The sequence below is a fragment of the Pleurodeles waltl genome, chromosome 2_2, assembly GCF_031143425.1.
Source record: "Pleurodeles waltl isolate 20211129_DDA chromosome 2_2, aPleWal1.hap1.20221129, whole genome shotgun sequence".
In the NCBI taxonomy this organism is placed as follows: domain Eukaryota; kingdom Metazoa; phylum Chordata; class Amphibia; order Caudata; family Salamandridae; genus Pleurodeles; species Pleurodeles waltl.
In genome coordinates, this window is record NC_090439.1 from 591,923,265 (window position 1) to 591,947,128 (window position 23,864).

A 23,864-nucleotide genomic window follows, 5' to 3' on the forward strand; every position below is an offset into this window, starting at 1 on the left:
AAATTTAGCATGTCAAAAGGGACAGGTGCGACAATTTATACAGGTACTTCCAATAACAAGCCCCTGTCAATTCCTGAAGGCAAACATTATTGTGCTTTTTGCTCTTTCTTGAAGTACTTGAATAAAAAAATAACCTCCAAGAGTTCTTCTAAACAAAATGGCCACTACTAGGTAAACCTGCGAAACAGATTAGTCACCTTAATCTCAATCTCTCAGAAGGGGCTGTTTTATACAGGCTTATATCTTTATGTCCTCTCCAAACAATACAAATATATATATATATATATCTCAATCAAACCAAGGCCCTTTCAGGGTTAGAGTGACGCATAAATTATGCAAAAAACAAAGGAGAACTCTGGGAAGTTCCCAATTTTAGGTGGAGAGCTGCTCTAGTAAGGAGCACCCTGCAACACCAGCGGCATTCTATATATACACACACACACACACACACACACATACATACATACACACACATATATATTTAACTTAAAAGCCATTAATGTTTATATCTTGTTCTACTTCTTTCAATTCCCAAGAAAATTCTCAATATAATTTTCCCCAACATATTAACTTTTATTTATGGTAAATTACTGTTTTCCCTTTAGGATTACCATTGCATGTACAATTAGTTTGGAGTCCATATCAATTAATTTCTTATTGATTGATTGATGATCCATTTATTTTTATTCAACTACTTTATTCCTCAATGTATTTCAGACCGTTTCTCTTAATACTTCGATGTGTTGTAATGGTAAATAAGGTGCAATATAAATTCTTCATAAATGATCACAAATCACCTTTTTACAGAGCAGAAGACATATGATATCCAGTTTTTGATTCTCTTGCTGGCAAGTCAATACCTTAAATTTTCATAGACAACTGCAAGTCTTGGAGGATTGCAAACATAAGATGCTATGTATTCATGACAAAAGTCATACTAGTAGTTCATGTTTCTTATGTTAAGCTATAATAGTTCTAATGTTTGGATCTGACCAACATGCTGCTTGAAAGCCCATTCTTCATGAGGTCGCTTGTGCTTTAAGCCCTGAGTTCAGAAGCTATTGTGTTTGCATTTACCTTTTTAAAGAAACTCAACATTTTTTCTCGATTGATGTCATACAGGAGCATCTTTACTTAATTCACAAATTATCCATAATCCTAACTGTTCATTATGTGTCTCTAGCAACTATTTTTGCTGTCTGTAACTCCACGATTTAGTCAAACATAGGCATCTCAAAGTGTATTTTTTTTCCATAACTCGTTGGTATTGAGGCCTTAACACACAAACTATTGGGTTTCCAGTTACTTTATAATTAAAAAATGATATAAACCGTAGTGAAATGGAGGCTCCTAGGACATCAGGATTACGGTATCCACCTGTGAGTTTGCCTTAATGGGCACTTCCGGACACCTCCAGTGCTTAGTAATTGTCCTCTGCAGCAGCAGAAATCACATATTTATCAGCTGTTAAGGGACCTCGCGCATAGCCCAGATCCTCCCAATGTGGTTTCCGCATGAACCACAGCCCAGAGACCACCCTTACTGCCACAATGGACGACATCAGGTCCCTCCTACACCCGGGAGAAATTGGCCCTGATCCGCCTAGACCTCTCCACTGTGTTCAGCATCACCTCAGACTCCACCACATTGGGATCCGGAGAAACACCCTCAAATGGATCTATGCCTTTATCACTGGCCGCGCTCACAGGGTTTGTTTTCCACCTTCTACGCCAGAGCCTAAGAACAACATTTGCGGTGTCCCCCAGGGATCCTCCCTCAGCCCCACCCTCTTCAATGTCTTTGATGCCACTGGCCGAGATTGTCCTTTCCCACGGACTCAACATCATCTCCTATGCCGATGACACAGAACTAATACTCTCCCTCTCCGAAGACCAAGCCACCCCCAGAGATACCTTCAGCAACACCATGGCGTGTGTCGCGGAATGGATGAGATCAAACTGCTTGAAAATGAATATGGACAAAACAGAGGTGATCATCTTCGGAAGCAACCCCTCCCCCGGGGATGACCCCTGGTTGCCATCCACACTTGGACATCCTCCAACCCCTATTGACCACGCACGCAACCTTGGCATCATCAACAGCAAACTCACCTTCAAAAAGCTAATAAACCTAGTGGCATCCTTCAGGTTCCATAAACTCTACATGCTATGCAAGATTTCCAAATGAATCCCTATCGAAACCAGAAAGATGGTCATCCAAGCTATCATCACCAGCAGACTAGACTACAGAAATGCCTTCTACGTTGGACTCCCTGCGCAGCTCCTCCACCACCTCCAGACCATCATCGCACACCTTCCTCAACTTAGGAAAAAGCTCAAGACATGGCTATTTGAGGAGTAGCCGACGCACAGCAACTTTCTAGAGCGCCTGCATAACCCCTCAGGGTGATAAGCTGCGCTTTACAAATTCACTGATTGACTGATCTTCCACCTAGCTGCAGAGTACCACTTTAGGAAACAGCTAAGTGTGCTAGCCTAGCACATCTGATAGGACGGGATTCACCACAACTGAAAAACTCCAGGACTCCCTACAACTCCAAACTTTATGAAGGACGTCCTCAATGAGTTTTCCAAATAACACTGTTCTGGGACTTACTGCTATTTGACTCCCCAAAATATTATGGTGTATAGTATATCCTGCGGAAGTACTTGAGAAGAACTAAACACAGTCTTGCTGAGACTGCAGCCACTCTTAAGACATTTGCACTTCCCTTATCATCCATAGTGTCAGGTCACTCTCCCAGCTTGCGTGTGAATCCTTGAACAAATCAGGAACATATACCAGAGTCCGATAAGTTTGGAATAATTTTGCTGCCTATGCATTAATGGTGAGTTTCACATTGAGGAGGCTAAATTCAGTGAGGAACAGCTGGACTGCGGTGTAGGGCAAGTGACTGGTGCAGTCGGAGGCACCTGTATAACTGGGATTTATGCAACTTAAAGTCTACACTAGGATCAGCAAAGGATTTCATGTGATTCTCCCCTCCACCCCCAATAATAAAGACCATATTAAATATGTCTATCAGGTACCAGAACAGAGAGCCCATCAACATCGAGTCACATTCCAGTCTTCTGGCTTTTCATCTTTACATGCAAAGAGCCATTTATTAATCATTATGGGATGAGTAACCTAATAATACAACTGAATATTGGCCATACCAAGTCTCCAATCAGACTGTAAATGATTCTCAAACTCCACTTGGGACACCCCTCCAGGCCACAAGAACCAGCATGAATACCAGAACACTGTACAGAAAAAATAAAATATTAATTTTGAAGAATGTGGAGCCAATGGTAGAGCGCCACCATTTTAAACAGAGCTACTAGACCCACGATTGGGAGTTTGACCTATCCCGCAAGCCCCAATGTAGCATTTCAAAAAATGATCCTAGTTGAGGTCTCAACCCCACTGTGGTTAGCCTGTGATCCACTAACCCAAATATTTAAAGCTCTACCTCTCAACCCACTGGCAAGTTTGACAATGTGACAATGCGTTGCAGATTCATCACCCTGCATCAAGAAAATAAGTACTTATGCCTTTTGACAATTTAACTGGAGCTTACGAGAACGGCATCTGCACAGAGGGAGAGAAATTAGCATCGGCTGTGTAACCCCATTGAAACCAATGGATCAGCACATCACAGAGAACCAATGCTGCTAAAAGCTTAATGGTCCAGGAAATTAACAATGATGAGAAGGAATGAGATCAAATGTCACCGCCAATAGGGAACGGGCTGAGGTCTGGGTCCCTTTCACCCTTCCTTTAGATGTAGCACATTGATGCAGATTTTCATGTAGCTCATCAAATAGGGACCAAGATTGTCCTCCCTAAGAATAAGGAAAAACATTCCCAAGTTCAAGAAATCAAAAGTCTATCTAAAGTGGACCAGGACTAAGGGGAAGGGGCATAACTCATGAGCATGAACTATGTTATGTCTAGCAAAATAGCTAAGAACGAAGCGCTTTTGATCTGGATGAAACAGAGTGGTGACCACCCAGCCAAATTTATTTGCAATGGCACTGGTGAACATTTTGCTATCACAGGTAATGTGAAAGAGAACAGAAAGATAGAGAGAGCATGCAAGAGGTCAGTAGGACACACACTGATATGATCACACTGATCAAGAGGTGCTCAGAGTCATTGTTACATAAAAAACAATTAATGGAAGTTCCACATAACACTTAAACCTTTAAGCCACTCTCTGTGTTGCAGTATCAATATCCTACTCCATCAAAAGAGCAGGAATGAAAAACTGTAAACTTTTGCAGAATATTTAATATTGCAGTCCTACAGATTTTTTTTTTTTTTTTTTTAATCAGAATTTTAAACACGTACCCAATGTATACTCACAGGCTGATAAGTATTTAAACAAGATCTTATTTTGAGACCTGGTTATTTATGGCTTACTCTCGCTGAAACTCAATGCACCAAGAACAACCTTAGAATGATTCCCTGCTCATCAGGCTTTTTGCTGGCCTGCTGCATTGCCGCTTTTGTATTGCAAGGGGTCGATTTTGCAGCATGGGAGAATTAAGCTCCCAGATGCTCAGGCCACAAACCGTTTGAGGGCCACTCACACAGACCATAGCCAATGTGACAACCATAACAGGGTTTGCAAAGATGTCCGACAAACATGAGAGACACAGAGGAAAAGGGCCAATTTACTCCTTTTGCTGTTTTTCCCTGCAAGGAAAAGTAGGCCCATGTGACACAGTGCAGCATTGTTGTTCTATATAGCTCGGCGGAGAGTGCCATGAAGGAAGCAGATTTTAAATATCTACAGGACAGTGCATCATTTTTCTTTACTATTTAGCTCTGGGTCAGAGGACTGTGCCCTCTTACCTAGTTACATTTTGCTTTTATTTCTTTTATTATTTTAGCAAAGCTTCATTTTAGTGGAGATCTACATTTTTTGTTTTTACAGTTGTCTTTCCATGCTGAATCTGTTACTAATTTCTTTACACAACATCTCATCCTGTACTCAACCCAAGGCTGTACACGTTATTTACCTGGTATTGCCTGTCCAAAGGGAACATTGTCTACCCTACACAAACAAATACTTGTTGACACACCAGGGCAGTTCCTAGAACAATAGTACTGTTTTTATACCTCACACTGCATCTTAGAGGGGACATTCCACACATCTGGCCATCTTATGCTGTCATCGCAGTTTCTGCTGAGACCTTTCAGTTCCTCTTCGTCTATGTGGGAGGACTCCCAGGAAACTAACAGACCTCCTTCTACCTCTGAATACATACTGATTAGGGCTACCACTGCTATTTGCTGTCATGTAGAAACTTAGTAGTGTAGGTAGGGATGTAAGACACCCTATTGTGACATTATGGTGGGACTCTTCTTGCGTTTCACTTTCTTGATCACTGCTGTGATAATGCTGTGCTTCATAATCCTTATAATCACAATTCATGCATTTTTCCACAGAATGCAGTTGCTTCAATAAAACCTACTGAGCCAAGATCCTGCTTCTGTTTTGTATTTGCATGTATGAGACTTATGTCACTGAGAGAAAGGGATAAGACCTGTTCCACCGCGACTTCCCTGAGAAGTCTATCTTTGGTACTCATGAGGTGCTGCTAGCTAGCTGGAAAGGGTTCGGCCCACAGCTGTCACAGTGTGGGATCAAACCGAGTCTCCCATGGTCAGTGTGCAGCCGCCAAAATCCAGCAGTCAGGAGATTATACAGCACTTCACTACAAAGTAGAAAGCCTAACATCTATATTTATAGAGGTTAGTTTTCAGACTGCCTTTAGACTAAGGAAGGAGGGCTACCCTCTCCTAAGGGCATGATTATGTCTATAGTGGAAAACAAGCTTAATTGTCACCATTCCCGCCCTAATCCTCTCAGAGTACTCATCTGCGGTGTGGAACATCAACAGCAATCTGAGCTGATTTGACAGCACAGCTAGGTTGGACATGAGGTGTTGAGGGAGTGCCATCAATGGGCTCACAGTTACCATGCTCCTGTTTCTATTCACACTTTAGAATTAATTGCCTGCAAAGACTTCCACCTAAAAGTGCTGGGCAGCCTGCCAATGAAGCAGTCCCCAGTAGCGACCAAGGCTTCAGCCATGAAGATAGCTACACATGGTGGAACGCTAACCACCCATGGCTGGGCTGCTACTGTGTAGCCAGTATGGGTGAAGCACAAGTGTAATTAGTGGGTAAAGCAATGGGTGTAGCAAGACTGTTCATGTTGATCATTAATGTTTGTTTATGCAATGAAACTTCGGGACATGAGGACTGCTCATGTATACGACAGATTTTATTCAGACATCACATAAACTGAAATTAAATGCTTTAATTTGTGTTTAGCAGAAACTTCAAACCACCTTCTTTCTAATTTTAATAAACGCAAACTGTGTGCCGCAAAGCCTTCCCATAGTTAAAACAATCCTCCACCAACCTCATCTCTGCTCTATTTCAAACACTAAGGTACTGCCACGGCTGAATGAGGTAAAATTATGTTGGATTCCCTAGCCTACCTTTATACAGCCAAAATCTGTGCCAGTTATAGGATGTTGATCCTGGGCATGTGTTTGAGTACGTACATCTTACAATATCCCAAACATGGGCAGTTGTCTATGCCATTACTCACTACACTTATTCACAGTGCCACATGTAATATTATACTATGGTAAATATGAATAATAAAGAGCTTGCACACCCTTGGGTCTTGTGTTCTTTCATCAAGGTGATGTGAAAAGTGATAAGTGCTCAGTGATCCAAAGTCAAGTAGAAAAAACTCAAAAGAATCATTCTCGAGTGACGATTTACAAAACAATGTACTTTCAAGAGATAAAGATAAAGGGGGTCATTACGACCTTGGCAGTCTTTTCAAAAGACCACCGAGGCCACGGGAGACAGAATACCGCCATTGCCGGCGGTATTTCTGTCTCCCTATTATGACATTTCCGCTGGGCCTGCGGACGGTAACAGTCCGCTGGCCCAGCGGAAATGTCACATCAACATTGCAGCCGGCTCGTAAGAGAGCCGGCAGCAATGCTGATGTGCAGCGGGTGCAGTGGCACCCGTCGCGCCCTTCACTGCCCGAAATTCGGGCAGTGAAATGCGCGACGGGGCTATGCCTGGGGGCCCCTGCACTGCCCATGCTAAGTGCATGGGCAGTGCAGGGGCCCCCAGGGGCACCCCCAGTCCCCTTACCGCCGGCCTTTCCATGGCGGTGTGTACCGCCATGGACAGGCCGGCGGTCGGGGACTCCCTGGGGATTATGACCGCCGGGCGGAATCCTGGCGGGAAAGTGGAGGGGCCGGCGGTATGGCCGTGGCAATTCCGCCACGGTCATAATTGCTGGTGGAACACCGCCAGCCTGTTGGCGGGGTTACTGCCAACATACCGCCGGCCGCCAGGGTCGTAATGACCCCCAAAATGTTTTGAGATTTCATGAAGGACAGTATCTGTAGGAAGCCAGTTTAGTTGTGATAGTATTGGTTTAGCTCTGACAAAACGGGGAGAAAGAGGGTAGGAGAAGTTAAAAGCTTGGTGTGGGGTTGGGTTGATTTAGGACTGATTGAAATCGTTGCAGGAGGGTTTTGTTTATACTTATGTGGAGGGCACTGCAATAATCCAGTCTGGAACCAATTAGGTCAGAAATGGTTGCTCTTCTACCACTTCCTAAATAGGGAATGATCTGAAGGGTAGAGGAGGAGATTACAGACGGGACTTGAGATGCAATCTTAAGCTGCATTATTTTGACTCTATGTCTTTGTTACTGCCCCTAGGAGCTGGAAAGAGAACACGTAAAATAGGCCATAGATGTGACAAATAGATGGAGGGATGTGTTCTCACAACCAGGATTTCTGTTTCATCCAGGCTGATCTTAAGCCAGTTTTTACCTACCCATTTCTTAACGTTACAAAGACCCTCTTAATGATCAGGATTTTGACCACTAATCTGTTAAACAAAATCACTGGTGTGTCGTCTGCATAGGTGCAGAAGCAGAGCTGCAAACCACAGCTGCCAGTACATATATACTACATCAATGAAGAGAAAGGACTGAACTTGACCAATGGCAGATCTTTGGGTTGCATCTTTCAGGACAGAGAACAACCACTTTAAAACTAAAAGGCACCTGGTATCATGGCTCCAACAATTGTCCTTATCAGACACATGGTATTGTCTTAATCCTGGAGTCAGACTACACTCCTTTCACCGCCCGGCCCGACCTCTTAGTTTGTTTAGTCAGAATTGCCTGCACTCTGCCCCTCAGTCTCATTTCCAGATTACCTTGGCAGGAAGCTTTCAAACAATACTCCTCTTTTATTTGGCCTCACCTGGGGCAGAAGTTCCTCCCTAAGCACCTCCAAAGGGCAGGAGGATGGGTGAAGAGATCTGAAGACCTATCCCTAGAACTGCTTAGTGTAGAGAAAGACTATATCAGGGTTGAGGGACAAGTAGTTGTAAACTTGACACTTAAGGTCTTCCTGGCCCAATTGCAGAAAGAAGAGGCCACGTTTGTGGAACGGATATGGTGTCCATGCTATTCAGGGTTTGTGGCCCGTGTTCACTCAGAGGGGGATAAATCTAGCTGCCTGCAGGCATGGCCGGTGAAAACAGAATCCAAACTCCTCCCTGAGACAGCCCTTCTTCATCCAAATGGCACCCTGCATTACTCACAGCAAGAAATACATTAAAAATGTGTTAATTTTTACATTATAATAGTCTGGCTACTTTATTTGGTCCTCACCATTAGAGACCGATCCGGGGGACAGAATTCTGACAAACTGCCATACACACCCTCCATACGATGGGCAGCAGCCAAAGACTTATATCCTAACTGTCTTGAGCCCTTGTCACTCAAACTCAGACATCTCAACAATCCTTGAGAGAGGCCTGGGAAGAAGAAATTTGGCAAAGTCTTGCACAGCAAACAGTGGACGAGTGCTCTGGAGTATCCTTGTAAGATTTCTCAGAACACCAGCCTAAAGTTAATTCCATTTGATGTATTACACAGGGTTTACCTAGCCCCCAAAACAATTACATAATAGTTTACCTAAGGCTTTGGATAATTGTGCAGATGTGACTCCCCAGCAATAGATTTTAAACACAAGCTGTGAGATTGCCTCAGATTGTGCTCTTACAGAACTGAGGGGTCTCAGAATCTTGTGCCCATCTCAAACTTCCCAAAGGTGGATGCATGGAAGATAAGGAGTCCTGGGAGTATACAAATTACCCAAGTAGCATAAAGCGGCCTCTCGGTTTAAATGACCTGGCCGTTATCACTGAAAAGCATAGCACCACAATAAAATAGAAAAGCCCTCAGCCTCCCTCCAACGTTACTTGGAGACAGATAATAAGTACATAGGCCAGGGCTGAGACATTAGAGCTACACTGAGAAGAAGCTAAAGTCACCTGGCACTGCCTGATAGCCCAAGAGTGGGAAAGATTGCTCACCCAACTAATAGTACCATTACCACAGCAACAATCTCTCCAAGAGTGGGAAAGATTGCTCACCCAACTAATGGTACCTTTACCACAACAACAATCTCTCACCCTCATGAGCTTCCTTTTTGCAATGTTCCCTCTCCTATGGAAGGTGATCACTTCATCTAAACCAAGAGTAAAACTCAGGCAAAACATTCTTAATTTACATCTTTAATTCTTAACAACCTACCATCCACACATCTATCCAATACAGGGTTACCCCTAACATCAGACACAACAACTAACATAGCCCCTGCTGCCATCTGGCCCGTAAACCGATCTACCCCATCTAGACTCTTGAAACTCCTTCTTCTGGATTCAGCAGGTATCCACCCATGCCCCCCCCTCCTTCCCAGTTCGCCACAAACCTATTACATATCCTTTTAGCATCATCCGCCTGTATTAATCTGAACGCACTATTGACATATTGCTTTACATTGGTACGATTGCAGTATACTGCTTATTTTACATATGGTGACATTACATGTTACTTAAAGTTAGACAGCATCTGTAGCTCTCATCCCAAAATAACACTACAATTATTGTTTGACAAGCTAATGTGTTATGTATCTAACTTCTTTGAAACCAGAAAAAAAAACATTTTCTTAAAAAAGAAACAGTCATAGCTATTTGTATGCTCCTGTTGGGCCAAAATCCTGCTTATTATCATCAAGAATGAATTATCTTCTAGAAGTGTAGACAAATGGGAAGTCACAGGACTTTATAAGAAGGAAGGACGGTAATTGGGCTGTAACGAGATAGGATGCCAGGGTCCAAACTTGGTTTCTTGAGAAGTGGTCTTATCATACCCAGTTTCAATTCTACCAGGGCAATACCAGCAAACAACTCAAATAAATGTAAGTTACCAAGGTTGCCCTTATTTTAATAGGTTTAAGAAGTTTCAGCAACAGCTACCTTTCCTGTTTAAATCTTGAGCTTACTGGGCGGCATTTACACTTCATATACAGATTTCAACAGAACAGTTTCCCCATTATTGGGATGTATGTAAAGTCACTCTACATGGCTCTGATGTCTATAGTACACTATGAAATCAGGCTTGTGGTTTTAGAGTCAATCGCTTTAAAGAATTTCTACAAATTTGACCAAGCGGCTGGTTTTATAATGTTGCAGCCTAAGATACAAAGCTATACTGCTGGTCAATACACAACATTCACGTGCGCTGTAGTATTTTGTAATATGTTACTTTGCTGCAAAGTTATCAAATGTCTAAACAAAATCAGAACAAGTAATCCTACATAAGCTGGAGACTGTACGTTAATTCCACCACTAAGAAAATCCATTTGCCGGGATTTTGCAAGGATTTATTTTCTGTATTTGTTTAGCACATACCAAAGTCACTATTGAGATATTGCGCCTAACATTTATTGTTTATTGCAAAATTGCTATTTTCTTCTAATAAAAACTGATACAAACTATTCTAGTAGGAAATTATTCTTACCCAGTGGTACAGCATATCTTTTGAAGTCAACCTGTTATAAAAAAAAAAAATTTTAACAACATAATTTTCATAGGGTGAAAGAATGCCAATGAATGCTTTATGTTTATTATTAACAAATAAACATGTTCACCTGAGGATTTATAGCTTTCACAGCATAATCAAATATCTCTTTGGAGGTTCTGGCATCTGAAAAGGAAGCATTTTAATGTTGTTAGAGCACAGACTTAGCAGGATGACTATCAGTTTAGGAACATGCAAATTAAATGTGTCTCTCCACTATACTGCTTTTTCAAAGATAGCAAGTTTCAGAGTTCCGCCTTTGGACAGAATGTGGCTGAAAAAGGTAATTCCAATGATTTAAAAAAAAATACAGTTAAAAAAAAAAAACGAGATTTCAAGGTTTCAAGGAGATGTTATACTTAGTTCATGATAATAAAAAAAAAAGATCAAGCATGGGCTAGAGGACTTGGATGTTCAATAGCCAAATCTGAGCCCTGCATCTTACCTGTTTCTTCAGGGTCTAGACCAGCGAGGTCCGCAACTTCCCTCTGCTACTCAGGAACAATAGCCAACTGCCTTTGTGGTGCTACAACTGTGGGAGGGAAGCGGCAGGCTGCACTGTACTCATTGGCCCATTCAGCATCTAGGCCCTGGACATAGCTCGGAAATGCTCAGCAACACTCAAACCCCACAATCACCTCGCTAATGCTGGCAACTAAGCCATGGCATTCTGACCCTCAAACATCACAAGGAGAAGGCTTGAGTTCCACAGTGGTTGGATAATTTCTTGACAACTATCTATGGCTACAAAGTAGCAACCAACCAAAGCTGGTACTAACTGGGACTATGCTTGTGCCCCACCGATTTCTGCTCTGCAGCCTCCCTCCAAATACCTATGTCCCTGCCTACTGAAACGATTCCTTGGGAGTCAAGTGTTGATCAGATAAGCCGGTGGGAGTAGTCAGGGAAAACCGGGGAGTGTCATTCGAATACTTCCAAAATACATTACAGAGGTAATACATTACCTAGTAGAAGGCATAATCAATTAGCTGAAAATATAAAAGACTTTCAGGTGTTAAATAAATTTAACTGGCCAGATCTATCAGTTTAAACTACTTTATCTGCCTGGAACTGATTAATATCAATTTGGCTATTATCTTCGATCCTTCATGCTAAGATGGTTAGTGTCCAAATAAAACAGAACTCTTCTGTCATCTAGAATATAGCACTTACAAAAGTAGCTTTACAGTACTGGTAGGGTAATAAAGACACATAGCCGGGTGCCAGGTTCCACTTTCACAGCGAACCTAATAGTGTGTTACTCAGTACTTTTGCGCATCCAGGAGGCAATAAAACTGCATAAAAAAGTCCTTTCCACATAACAGTTTGACCCCAAAACAGGTCTTTATTCTCAACTACTATGTTCTTCGTTGTGTTTTCTAAAAATTAAAAAAAAAAAAACTTCCTTGCATCACGTCAATGATACAGCCACAGCAAACACGTGTTTCAGGGACAACCCCCTTTCTGAAGGCTGAAAATAGGAAATGAAATGCATTAAGTCCCAGTGAAACTTCCAGATACAGTAATCCTAAGGAGAACACACAAGGAGGGAGTTAGTAGATCCTGATGTTGACAGATGGTTGCTATAAGTGTGGTTTGTGCAACTGTTGTAAATATGTAAAGAATGGTACTAAAACATTTACTGAAAGTGACATTAACTGGAGTTTTGATATCGGGGCTTTTATTAACTGCAATTCAAAGTTTTGTGTTCATCATATTCTTTGCAGTTGTGGCTTACAGTTTATAGGTTCCACAATAAGAAAATGGAAAGACCAGTGGAAAGAACATTTGAGGGCAATAAAAAATGTAGATCTTATATATGATATTGTGACCCACTCAAGGAGAAACGTACGGTATAAATGGATTCACATGTACGGTTTTTGGACATTGAACAAATAAAACCTCAAAGAAGAGTAGGTGATTTAGATCATATGTTGAGATCAAGGGAAACATTCTAGATGGATAAACTTAAGACAGCAACAAAAGGTTTGAACAGTGATAAAGAACTGTTTATTCTATTTTGTGATGAAAATTGTAGCTTGATTTTGAGCTTATGTTATCTGTGTACAAATGTCCAACATTAATTAGTTAATTAATTTGAGAGATGAACTTAGATTTAATGAACGAGTTTGGCTAGGAATGCATATTTTTTCATTAGATTTAGAAAAAGTTAACCTTCTGATTCAACTACAGATAATGTGGATGAATTTATACTGTGAATTTAATTGAGGTTAGCTAATTTTCAAGTGGAAAGAAATAGTGCATGTGAATTTATCATAAATTTAAGAAGAAAGATATAGCGTAAGTGAAAATTCCAAAGAATACTAAAGTGTCTGTGGGTTCAAACCTTTATGCAAGGGGTCTGTATTAGTTATGTTTTTTGTTTGGAAATGGTTCTTTATTCGAATTGAACTTTTAGTTGTCTTTATTTCACACTCTAAGTTTGTCTATACTCATTTTGAGTTTGGTTAAGTTTCAGATAGAAAGAAATAGTGCACCCAATTTTTCAGAAATTTGAGAGGGGAGATGTAGTTTATACAAAGCCCCCAAAGACTATCAAGTAAGGGTTTGTGGGTTCAAACCCCTTATGCAATAGGCTGGTACTAAATCTAGTTCTTTTTGTATTTAATTTTTAACTGATTTTTTTTATACAAAATTGAATTTTGGTTGCCTTTAAGTGGCCTGTTTTTATATAGTGAATAATGGAGATGCGAAGAGTCAGACATCTTTTGAACTTTCAATTATAAGGAATGGGATAGATGTACAGAGGTATTTGATCGATATCTACGGAGTCAGGTACCTACGGAACTTCCGTGTCTGGGTCAGACCTCAAAGTCACTTTGTTTGGTGGACACCACCAGTAGTATGAAAGTTGAGATTAATATGGCACCACATTTACTACGGAATAGAGTGATAATGCTCTGATGAACATTTTCTTACCTCCTGGTAAGCTGATATTATGAACACTTTGGGTGATTTTCAGAACTCTGTTTATTTCCGTTTTTGATTTACCTTGACTGACTCGGGGTTTAAGGTGAACCTTTAAGGATTACAAGTATATGCACCAAATATCATCCATACATTCTTTTAAAAACCTTTATTTTCAGTTTTATTTTAAACAATACAGCATATATCATGGAGTCCAGTGAATCGTTCATATGGCATTCTAGGAAGTATATACGAGCATCATTCATAACTATTGCCTGAAGTCTCCAGGTCCCCTTCCTTGCCAGTGCATCACTCATGTCGCACACTGTGACCGACGTGTTGAGGATTGCCATGTCCTACTGAGAGGTGCCATCTGTTTCCTCATCATCATCAGTGTTGGTGACTCTTCCGAGTTTGCAGTGTGATGGGGGTCTACCAAGCTGTCGCATAGGTCACGCCAGGATGTGAGGTCCTCAGCTAACCCTTTCATCTTGTTTACCAAAGTTTGTGTGGGTCTCCTCTGCTAATGTCCATTCTGCCACATCGCTGTGTCAGTGTATTACTGGTATATTTTGCTGCCCCATCTACAATGGCTACCCTGTGCCTAGCCAACACCAATGATAGTTGTTCAAATCTATATGCCATCTTACAAGCCTTATGTTTTTTAAATAATCCCAATAGGCAACATCTCTGCTTTGTTTTAACTCTAAGTGCACCATCCTCTGCAGGTTGCCCACCAGCTGGGTCCAGAAGTCCCTTACCGCCAAGCAGTCCCAGGAAAAGTGCAGAGGCCAATTCTATGCTCGTCACAGCAAGGGCAGCTGTCCGTTTTGGTTGGTGACATTTGTCTGAATCCCACTAGGGTCAGGTAGGTCCTATGCAGGAAATCATAATGTATCAAATTGAATCGGGCATTACAGGAGACAGTTTTCACAAGGGCTCATGGGCGCATCCATTTCTCATCCTCCAGTGGGATCTCTAAGTCAATATCCCAGGCTGCTCTGGCCCACGGTCGTTGTCCGGCCCTGTCTGTTCTCATAGCCTGGTAGAGTGGGGTATTAAGATGCCTGCCTGACCCTCAGGATAAAAGGAAGTCCAGTGTTGTGGGACACGTGGCACGGCAGGGTATGTGGCCCGTGTCTGTCTGGCCACCTCTAACAATCCGGAGTGCTGCAGGAAATGTTCCAGGCCCAGGTTGAATTCCGTACAGGCGTCATCAACTGTGATTAAATGTTCGTCTGTGTATAAATTCCCCATTTGGGAACAGCCCCATCCCTCCAAACCAGGAAGGAAATATTGGCCATCATTCATCAGATCTGCACTAGGATCCATGGTGGCATTTCCCAGATTGAATGGGGAACATCCAAGCACCTGAACAACGAAGATTTGCCAAATAGAGGGCATCTGTCATGCCACATATGGCTTATCCATTGAGATCCCAGCTACCTCCATTAAGAATGCTGGGAGTTTATCCACCTCCGCCAAACTTGCAAACAGTCCCTTTTCCCAGTTGTCTGCATCATCCATTTATCTTGCTACATGCTGTAGCTGTGCAGCATAACAGTACAGGTGGGTGCTCCTGGTTCTCCGTCCTCGTATGGTGGGACAAGGGTGGTAAATGCTACCCTGCATCTTTTGCAGGAGTGATTTCAATTGATGGAACATCTGTGCGGGTATGGGAAACAGCAAATTTTGTAGGACATACAGTCAGCATGGCATCACTACCATCTTAGAGATGGCCAATCTACCCATTTATGACAGAGGGAGCGTGTTTCAGAACACTACCGGTGTTTGCAGTGTGTCTAGTACTCAGCCTATAATTAGACTCAGTAGAAGAGTCTCAGAATGCGCTACCATGATCCCCAAATATCAGAAATGCTGCTGTTCCCAGGGCAAACCGATCTCAAGTAAATTTTCCACCTGCGGCATTGCCAACAACGCCAGGGAAACCATAGGGATTTGGCTCGGCTGATACAGAGACCGGAGATGTCTTCAAATTCGTCCAACAATCTCAAAAGTAATGGCAGTGCCACCTGGGGAGGGCTCGGGAAGAGAGGTAGGATAGTCCATCATCCAGAGTGATATTATATGGTGTGTTTCTCCCAGTTGTATACAAGAGTCCTGTAGCTCCCTTCACATCCAGACTGCCAGGGGCTCCAGTGCCAATGCAAACAGGAGTGGCGACAGCAGGCATCCCCGTCCTGTCCCAGCGTCCAACTCTGATCTGTGTTGTCCTACCCTTACTCTGGCACGTGGGTTTGTATACAGCAGTCTAATCCAACCTCAGTATAGTTGCCCAGAGCCCATGACCCTCAGGACTTCAAGGAGATAACCCCAGTTCACAGTGTTGAATTCTTTCTCCAAATCTATGAAGGCAGTTAGAAATAGGGTCTCTAGTTGGCAGTGGTTTGCACCCTGAACAAACAGGGGCCCTCACTCTGGCAAGGGAGTCACACAGCTAAGATAACCCTTGCTCATCCCCTTGGCAGTTTGGCTCAAGCAGTTAGGCTTATCTCTGAGACAATGTGTCAAGTATTTGTGTGTGTACACACACACACACGCATACACACACACACAGTGAAAACACTACAAAAGTACTCAGCACCAGTTTAGAAAAATAGCCAATATTTGAGTAAAACAAGACCAAAACGACAAAAAGACAACATACACAAATAAAGATACAAATGTTCAAAGATTAAATCTTAGTATAGGGCTTAGAAACACAAAAGCACAAACTAGGGCTATCACAGTGTCTTAACGGAGTCACCTCCAACAGTCTGACGTCACTAGTGAGGGACTGTGAGTCGGTCATAGAGTTGCACAGACCCCGGGTAGAGTATGTTGGAAAATGATGAGGAAACAAAGATGTTGCACAGAGTCGGTGAGGTGAGGCATTACTTGAGCCTGTGTGGCACTGGTTCCATACTACCACTGGGAAGGTGAGGCGACATTGGTGGCGAGGCGTCAGTTCCTTCTAACAAGGTGTGTGGTGGGGGAGGGGGTGTCGAATCCAGCAGGCCAAGATGCGAAGCATCAACTTTGGGGTGTTGCAATCAAACTACAGGGCCACAGGTGCTGCCGCAGAGTCTGGTGCTACGGACATCAGTGACTCTGGGCACTCAGCTGTGGCGGGACTTCAGAGGCACTGCAGCGGCATCTGGGCTGTGTTGCAGGTCCCAATCCTTTGCACTCAGCTGGGACCACAGCTCCGGTGCAGGTGGCGAAACAGAGTCGGAAAGCGGCGCCGATTCCAAAGTGGCTCTGGAGTCGATGTGCTTAGTTTCTTCTTGGTTGCACCAGAGCTCACTTGCAAGGGCCCAGGAACTGCATTTGGCATCACTTGGCAAGTCAGGACTCTCAACAAGAGAGCCCAGGCACTGGCAGGTGAAGTCTTTTGCTGGCCCTGAGACAGGAGGCAAGCTCAGTTCAAGCCCTTGAAGAACCTTGGAAAGCAGGATGTAGAAAACCAAGTCCAGTCCTTTCACTCCCAGGACACAAGCAACAAGCCAGCACAACAAAGCAACAGGCAGAGTTGGCAGTATCTCCTACAGCAACCGGCCCTTCTTTCTGGCAGAATGTCTTCAGTCCAGAAGTGTTCCAACTATGGAGTATCAGAGGTGCATTACTTATACCCATTTCTGTCTTTAAAGTAGACGAACTTCAAAGAGCAGACTTTATAGGGCACAAGACCCCGCCTTTCGCTTCCCTGGCCCCAGACACATTCCAGGGGGTTGGGGACTGCTTTGGGTGAGGACAGGCCTTTTCAGGTGCAAGTGTCAGGTCCTCCCACCACCCTAGCTCAGGAAGACCCATTAGCCTGGTGATGGGCCATCATGCTATGCAGGGCACACCTCAGCTCCCTTTATGTGACGGTCCAGAGTGAATACACAAACACCCCAACTGCCATCCTGACTGAGACGTGAATTCAGCAAACAGACAGGGGCACAGAATGGTTAAGCAAGAAAATGCCCATTTTCTAAAAGAGGCATTTTCAAACTCGCAATTTGAAAACCAACATCACCAAAAGATCTGAACTGTGAGTTCAGAGACCCCGAACCTCATAACCATCTGCTCCCAATGGGAAATTACATGTAAAAGATATTTCTAGGCAATCCCTATGTTACTGCACAAGACAGATAGGCTTTGCAATAGTGCAAAACGAATTTAGCAGTATTTCACAACCAGGACATGTAAAACACACTGGTACATGTGCTACCTTTTAAATACACTGCACCCAGCCTACGAGGCTTCATTGGGACCACCACTGGGTGACTTGCATGTTGTAAAAGGGAAGGTTTGGACCTGGCAAGTGGGTGCACTGGCCAGGTCGATATAGCAGTTTAAACCTGCACACACAGGCACTGCAATGGCAGGCCTACGACATGTTTGCAGGGCTACTCATGTGGGTGGCAAAATCAGTGTTGAAGGCCCACTATTAGCATTTGATTTACAGGCCCTGGGCACACCTGGTGCACTATACTAGGAACTTACTAGTAAATCAAATATGCCAATCACAGAGAAGCCAATATCCAATACATTTTAGACAGGGCGCATATGCACTTTAGCACTGGTTAGCATTAGTAAAGTGCCCAAGGTCCTAAAGCCAACAAAAAAAGGTTGTAAAATAAAATAGGAGGAAGAAAGCAAAATGTCTGGGGATAACCCTACAAAAAGGGCCAGATCCAACAGAGGCTAACACCATCTCCTCGTCACAACCCTCCACCTCATGGAGCACATAAGCCAAGTGCCGGAGGTTCAAACCGGTATTCAGAGCGGTGATGAAACTGCACTGGTACACTGGTACTTGTGTACCAGTTTGGGCATGTTGGGGCCAATCCGTTAGCTGGTGCTTTGCATAGAATGTTAACGTCTGTGTTGATCATGATTGGTCTGTGGGCTGCGGGGTCTGCTGTGTCACCTCCCGGTTTTAAAAACAGACATATCTTCCCCCTCTCTCATATTTTGAGGGCACCTACAAGAGGTATTAAGTGGTGTCAGCTGGGAATGAATGATAACATTTCACTGGGAATCAACTGCCTCCCGCCGCCTTAGCCCTCGGAAGCACATGCAGTGCAAAATTACTCCAATTCCAGATGGGCATCCAGATCCTCTGCCACAACCCTGTTCAGGGATCTCCTGGGTCTCTAAGAACGGCACATAATGGGCCAAGGTTATGCTGGGATCTGCCAAATACACCCGCCGGACGTGTTCACGTAATACTTCCACTATACACACCTGTCTGACGTCCTCAGCTGTGCCATGAGCGGAGGTGTGTGCACCCTGCAGAGCATCCTGACCTGGCGCTTCCCCAGTTTGTCAAGAGCCCTATGAAGGCGTTGTCAGCGTTGTGTTAGTGTGAACTTATCAAGTCTATCCCAGATATCCGCTATATGTCCGCGCGCACCCATGTATACTGGCCAGTTCCTGCTCTTCCCTCCCCAATTCTGCCTGGAGCTGCAGTCTCACTCCACATGATAGTCCCATGAAGGTACCCTTTATGACTGCCTTTAGGGCTTCTGCACCCCATGGCTCTGTGTGATGTAGTACCCCAGTTGACTGTCATGTAGTCTGTCAGTGCCTGCAAGACCATCTCCCTCCCAAGCATGTCTGTCACATTATTCACTGGCATCCTCCATGTATGTAAGGTGTTTACTGTGTCACCCCAGTCTATTGATTAACTAACTAGTGAGTGATCCGATAAGAAGCGTGCCATGTGTGTTACTTCATATCCACTGCCCCTGGGATCCCTGCCAACAGGATCCTATCCAACTTGCTATAGGTATCATGTGTAAGCGAATGGCATGTACAGACTTTAGGGGAGCGGTGTTTCTTTTGCAATATGTCGATCAGGCCTACGTTCTGCATAACCTCACTTACCGCTGCTGTCATCTGGGGTTTTGTGCTAGCCATATAAAGGGGAGATCCCACCCCTTGCATCACTATGTCCTGCATGTAAAAGAAGGGATCCTCAGTGTTGGGGGCACAGGCATTAAATATCAAAATCTTTTTCAGGTCTAGCGTCTCCAGCAGGTAGACATACCACCCCTCCCCAAATATAGATTTGTAAACAAAGTGCTATTTTCCATCTATGTGCTCAGCGCTGATCTTAATTTCTGTGAATCTACCTATTCTTTTAGCTTAATATTTATATTTTTTGCTCCATCTGATATGGAGTAAAAAGTTAATTAAACATGTGTAAATGAATTTATGTGACTGAAATTAATCTAATGAAGATGGCAATGTGGTCCATGCAAAACAAATTTTGGTAACCAAGAAATAGAGAATTTAAGAAACGGACTGACTAGTAGATAACATGGCATAGGATTGAGTGCTTCAAGAACAGAAAATGTTGTCATAAAAAACTAGCACGATCTGACACAAGGAGTAAAGGCTGTGGCAAAGACCAAAGGCACCAAAAAAAAAAATCTTAATTCACTACCTGGCAGTTTTATGTAAACAATCAATAATAAAGCATCCACAACCAGACTGCCACCGGTTGACACAGATACTTCTCTGCACGTTAACAACGTCAGACAACACCATTAAGACTTGAAATAACTCTGATGATACATGGATTCCAATGCAGACAATACAGCCCTAATAAACATCAAACAATCTACATAGCAAAAGTGTGCTTCTTCACTGAGAGGGCACAACTCAATCTCCCTCAACAGTCAAACGTTTTCAGCAAGTTATTTCAAATAGTCCTCCTAATAATAAACAGGACTAACAAGACAACATTATTGACGTCTGATATACCAGAAACATCCAACCAACAACATAACAATAAAGAAAATTAACTATCTAAGATTAACTCCAACTCTGGTCGCTCCCCAATAACTAAAGATGCAGGGATCTTATCTTCCAAGGATAGAATAACAGGAGAAAACCAAGCGAGATATCACACATCTTTTACTGCTGATCGAAGCTCCATAAATGTTAATAATTTTCCCCTGAAGTAAACTAGCTGGCAATCATACTCCCTAGCCCCTTGACCTGTCCAGGCACAGGCAGTGCAAATAGAAAATGTCACTTACCTATTGTACATCTTTTCTTGGCATGTAGTGCTTCAGATTCACATGCTGTGCATTGTTTGTGATCTAGTGTTGGGCTCTGAGTGTTACAAGTTGTTTTTCTTCAAAGAAGCTTTCTCGAGTCATGAGATCGAGTGACTCCTCCTCTCGGTGATAGAGGGCATGGGCATCGAGTCCTTTGTTAGATTGTTTTCCCGCAGGAGGGTGAAGTAAGGAGTGAAGAGTTGTATATGTACATATATATAGTAAGTAAAGAAGATGGCCATGCAATGTATATTTGAAATAGTGTTTTAACCACTGCTTGATCAACATTTGCTTGCTGACAAAACACATCCACACAACAGTGTTTTGTAAATGTGTGTGGTGTAGACCATGTGGCTGCTTTGCATATGTCTGCCATTGCTATATTTCCTAAGAATGCCATTGAAGCTCCTTTCTTTCTAGTAGAATATGATTTAGGAGTTACTAATAGTTGTCTTTTAGCTTTAAGATAACGAGTTTGGATACATTTTACTATCAATCTGCCCAATCTTTGTTTTGAAATAGGATTACCCTTATGAGGCTATTGGAAAGCCACAAAAAGTTTAGTTTGTCTAAAATCTTTTGTTCTGTCTATATAATACCTAAGAGCTCTTTTGAGATCAAGAGTGTGGAGAGCTCTTTCAGCAACCGAATCTGGCTCTGGAAAGAAGACTGGCAATTTTTACTGACTGACTGATGTGGAAGCACTTTGGGTAGACATTTTGGATTTGTCCCAAGTACTATTTTGTGTTTGTGAATTTGGAAGAAAGGTTCTTCTAAAGTGAATACGTGAATTTCACTAACTCTCCTTAAGGAAGTAATTGCTACCAGGAAAGCAACTTTCCATGAGAGAAATTGAAGAGCACAAGAATGCATGGGTTCAAATGGTGGACCCATAAGCCTTGTGAGCACCATGTTAAGATTCCAGGCAGTAGCTGGTGGAATAACTCTTTTAAGGCCTTCCTTCCATAACAGCTTTAATGACAGGAATTCTAAACAGAGAGGTATGCTGTCTGTTTTGAAGGAAGGCTGATATTGCTGTTAAATTAATTTTAATAGATGAATGTGCAAGATTTGCTTGTTGTAAGTAAAGCAAATAAACAATATCCTGTTGTAGGAGGCTGGCCTGGCTTGTAGTGAGTACCAAGGGGTACTTACACTCTGCACCAGGTCCAGTTATCCCTTATTAGTGTAGAAGAGGTGTCTAGCAGCTTAGGCTGATAGAAAAGGGTAGCTTAGCAGAGCAGCTTAGGCTGAACTAGGAGACATGCAAAGCTCCCACTATACCACTGGTGTCATATGCACAATATCATAAGAAAACACAATATACAGATATACTAAAAAAAAAGGTACTTTATTTTTATGACAATATGCCAAAAGTATCTCAGTGAGTACCCTCAGTATGAGGATAGCAAATATACACAAGATATATGTACACAATACCAAAAATATGCAGTAATAGCAATAGAAAGCAATGCAAGCAATGTACAGTCACAATAGATTGCAATGAGAGCACATAGGTATAGGGGCAACACAAACCATATACTCCAAAAGTGGAAAGCGAATCACGAATGGACCCCAAACCTATGTGAGCTTGTAGAGGGTCGCTGGGACTGTAAGAAAACAGTGAGGGTTAGAAAAATAGCCCACCCCAAGACCCTGAAAAGTAGGTGTAAAGTGCACCTAAGTTCCCCAAAGAGCACACAAGTCGTGATAGGGGAATTCTGCAAGGAAGACCAACACCAGCAATGCAACAACGATGGATTTCCGGACGAGAGTACCTGTGGAACAAGGGGACCAAGTCCAAGAGTCGCGACAAAGTCGAGATTGGGCAGATGCCCAGGAAATGCCAGCTGAGGGTGCAAAGAAGCTGCCACCGGATGGTAGAAGCTGTGGATTCTGCAAGAACGAAGAGGACTAGGAACTTACCCTTTGGAGGATTGATGTCCCACGTCGTGAAGAAGCTTGCAGAGGTGTTCCCACGCAGAAAGACCGCAAACAAGCCTTGCTAGCTGCAAGGGTCGCGGTTAGGGTTTTTGGATGCTGCTGTGGCCCAGGAGGGACCAGGATGTCGCCAATTACGTGAGGAGACAGAAGGGGCGCCCAGCAAGACAAGGAGCCATCACAGAAGCAGGCAGCACCCGCAGAAGTGCTGGAACAGGCACTACAAAGAGGAGTGAACCGGAGCTCACCCGAAGTCACAAAAGAAGATCCCACGACGCCAGAGGACAACTCAGGAGATTGTGCACTGCAGGTTAGAGTGTCAGGGACCCAGGCTTGGCTGTGCACAATGGAAATCCTGGTAGAGTGCACAGGAGCCGGAGCAGCTGCAAATCATGCGGTACCCAGCAATGCAGTCTAGCGTGGTGAGGCAAGGACTTACCACCACCAAACTTGGACTGAAGAGTCACTGGACTGTGGGAGTCACTTGGACAGAGTTGCTGAGTTCCAGGGACCACGCTCGTCATGCTGAGAGGGGACCCAGAGGACCGGTGATGCAGTCTTTTGTAGGAGCGGCTAGAGGGGGAAGATTCCGTCGACCCACGGGAGATTTCTTCGGAGCTTCTAGTGCAGAGAGGAGGCAGACTACCCCCACAGCATGCACCACCAGGAAAACAGTCGAGAAGGCGGCCGGATCAGCGATACAAGGTTGCAGTAGTCATCTTTGATACTTTGTTGCAGTTTTGCAGGCTTCCTGAGCAGTCAGCGGTCGATTCCGTGGCAGAAGGTGAAGAGAGAGATGCAGAGGAACTCTGATGAGCTCTTGCATTCGTTATCCAAAGAATTCCCCAAAGCAGAGACCCTAAATAGCAAGAAAAGGAGGTTTGGCTACCTAGGAAGGATAGGCTAGCAACACAGGTAAGAGCCTATCAGAAGGAGTC

The 23,864-nt window shown here is 43.4% G+C and overlaps 1 protein-coding gene across 2 annotated transcripts in view; it reads right to left on the minus strand.

The window, feature by feature from the left end:
* The window catches only part of PRKDC (protein kinase, DNA-activated, catalytic subunit), a 2,139,921-nt gene that overhangs the window by 2,003,445 nt on the left and 112,612 nt on the right, over positions 1 to 23,864 (minus strand). For both annotated transcript variants that reach the window (XM_069220133.1, XM_069220131.1), the window contains exons 8-9: positions 11,070 to 11,125; positions 10,940 to 10,970 (exon numbers count right to left, since the gene is read on the minus strand). In XM_069220133.1, the coding sequence (XP_069076234.1) occupies positions 10,940 to 10,970; positions 11,070 to 11,125 (87 nt within the window). The remainder of the gene's footprint in view (positions 1 to 10,939; positions 10,971 to 11,069; positions 11,126 to 23,864) is intronic.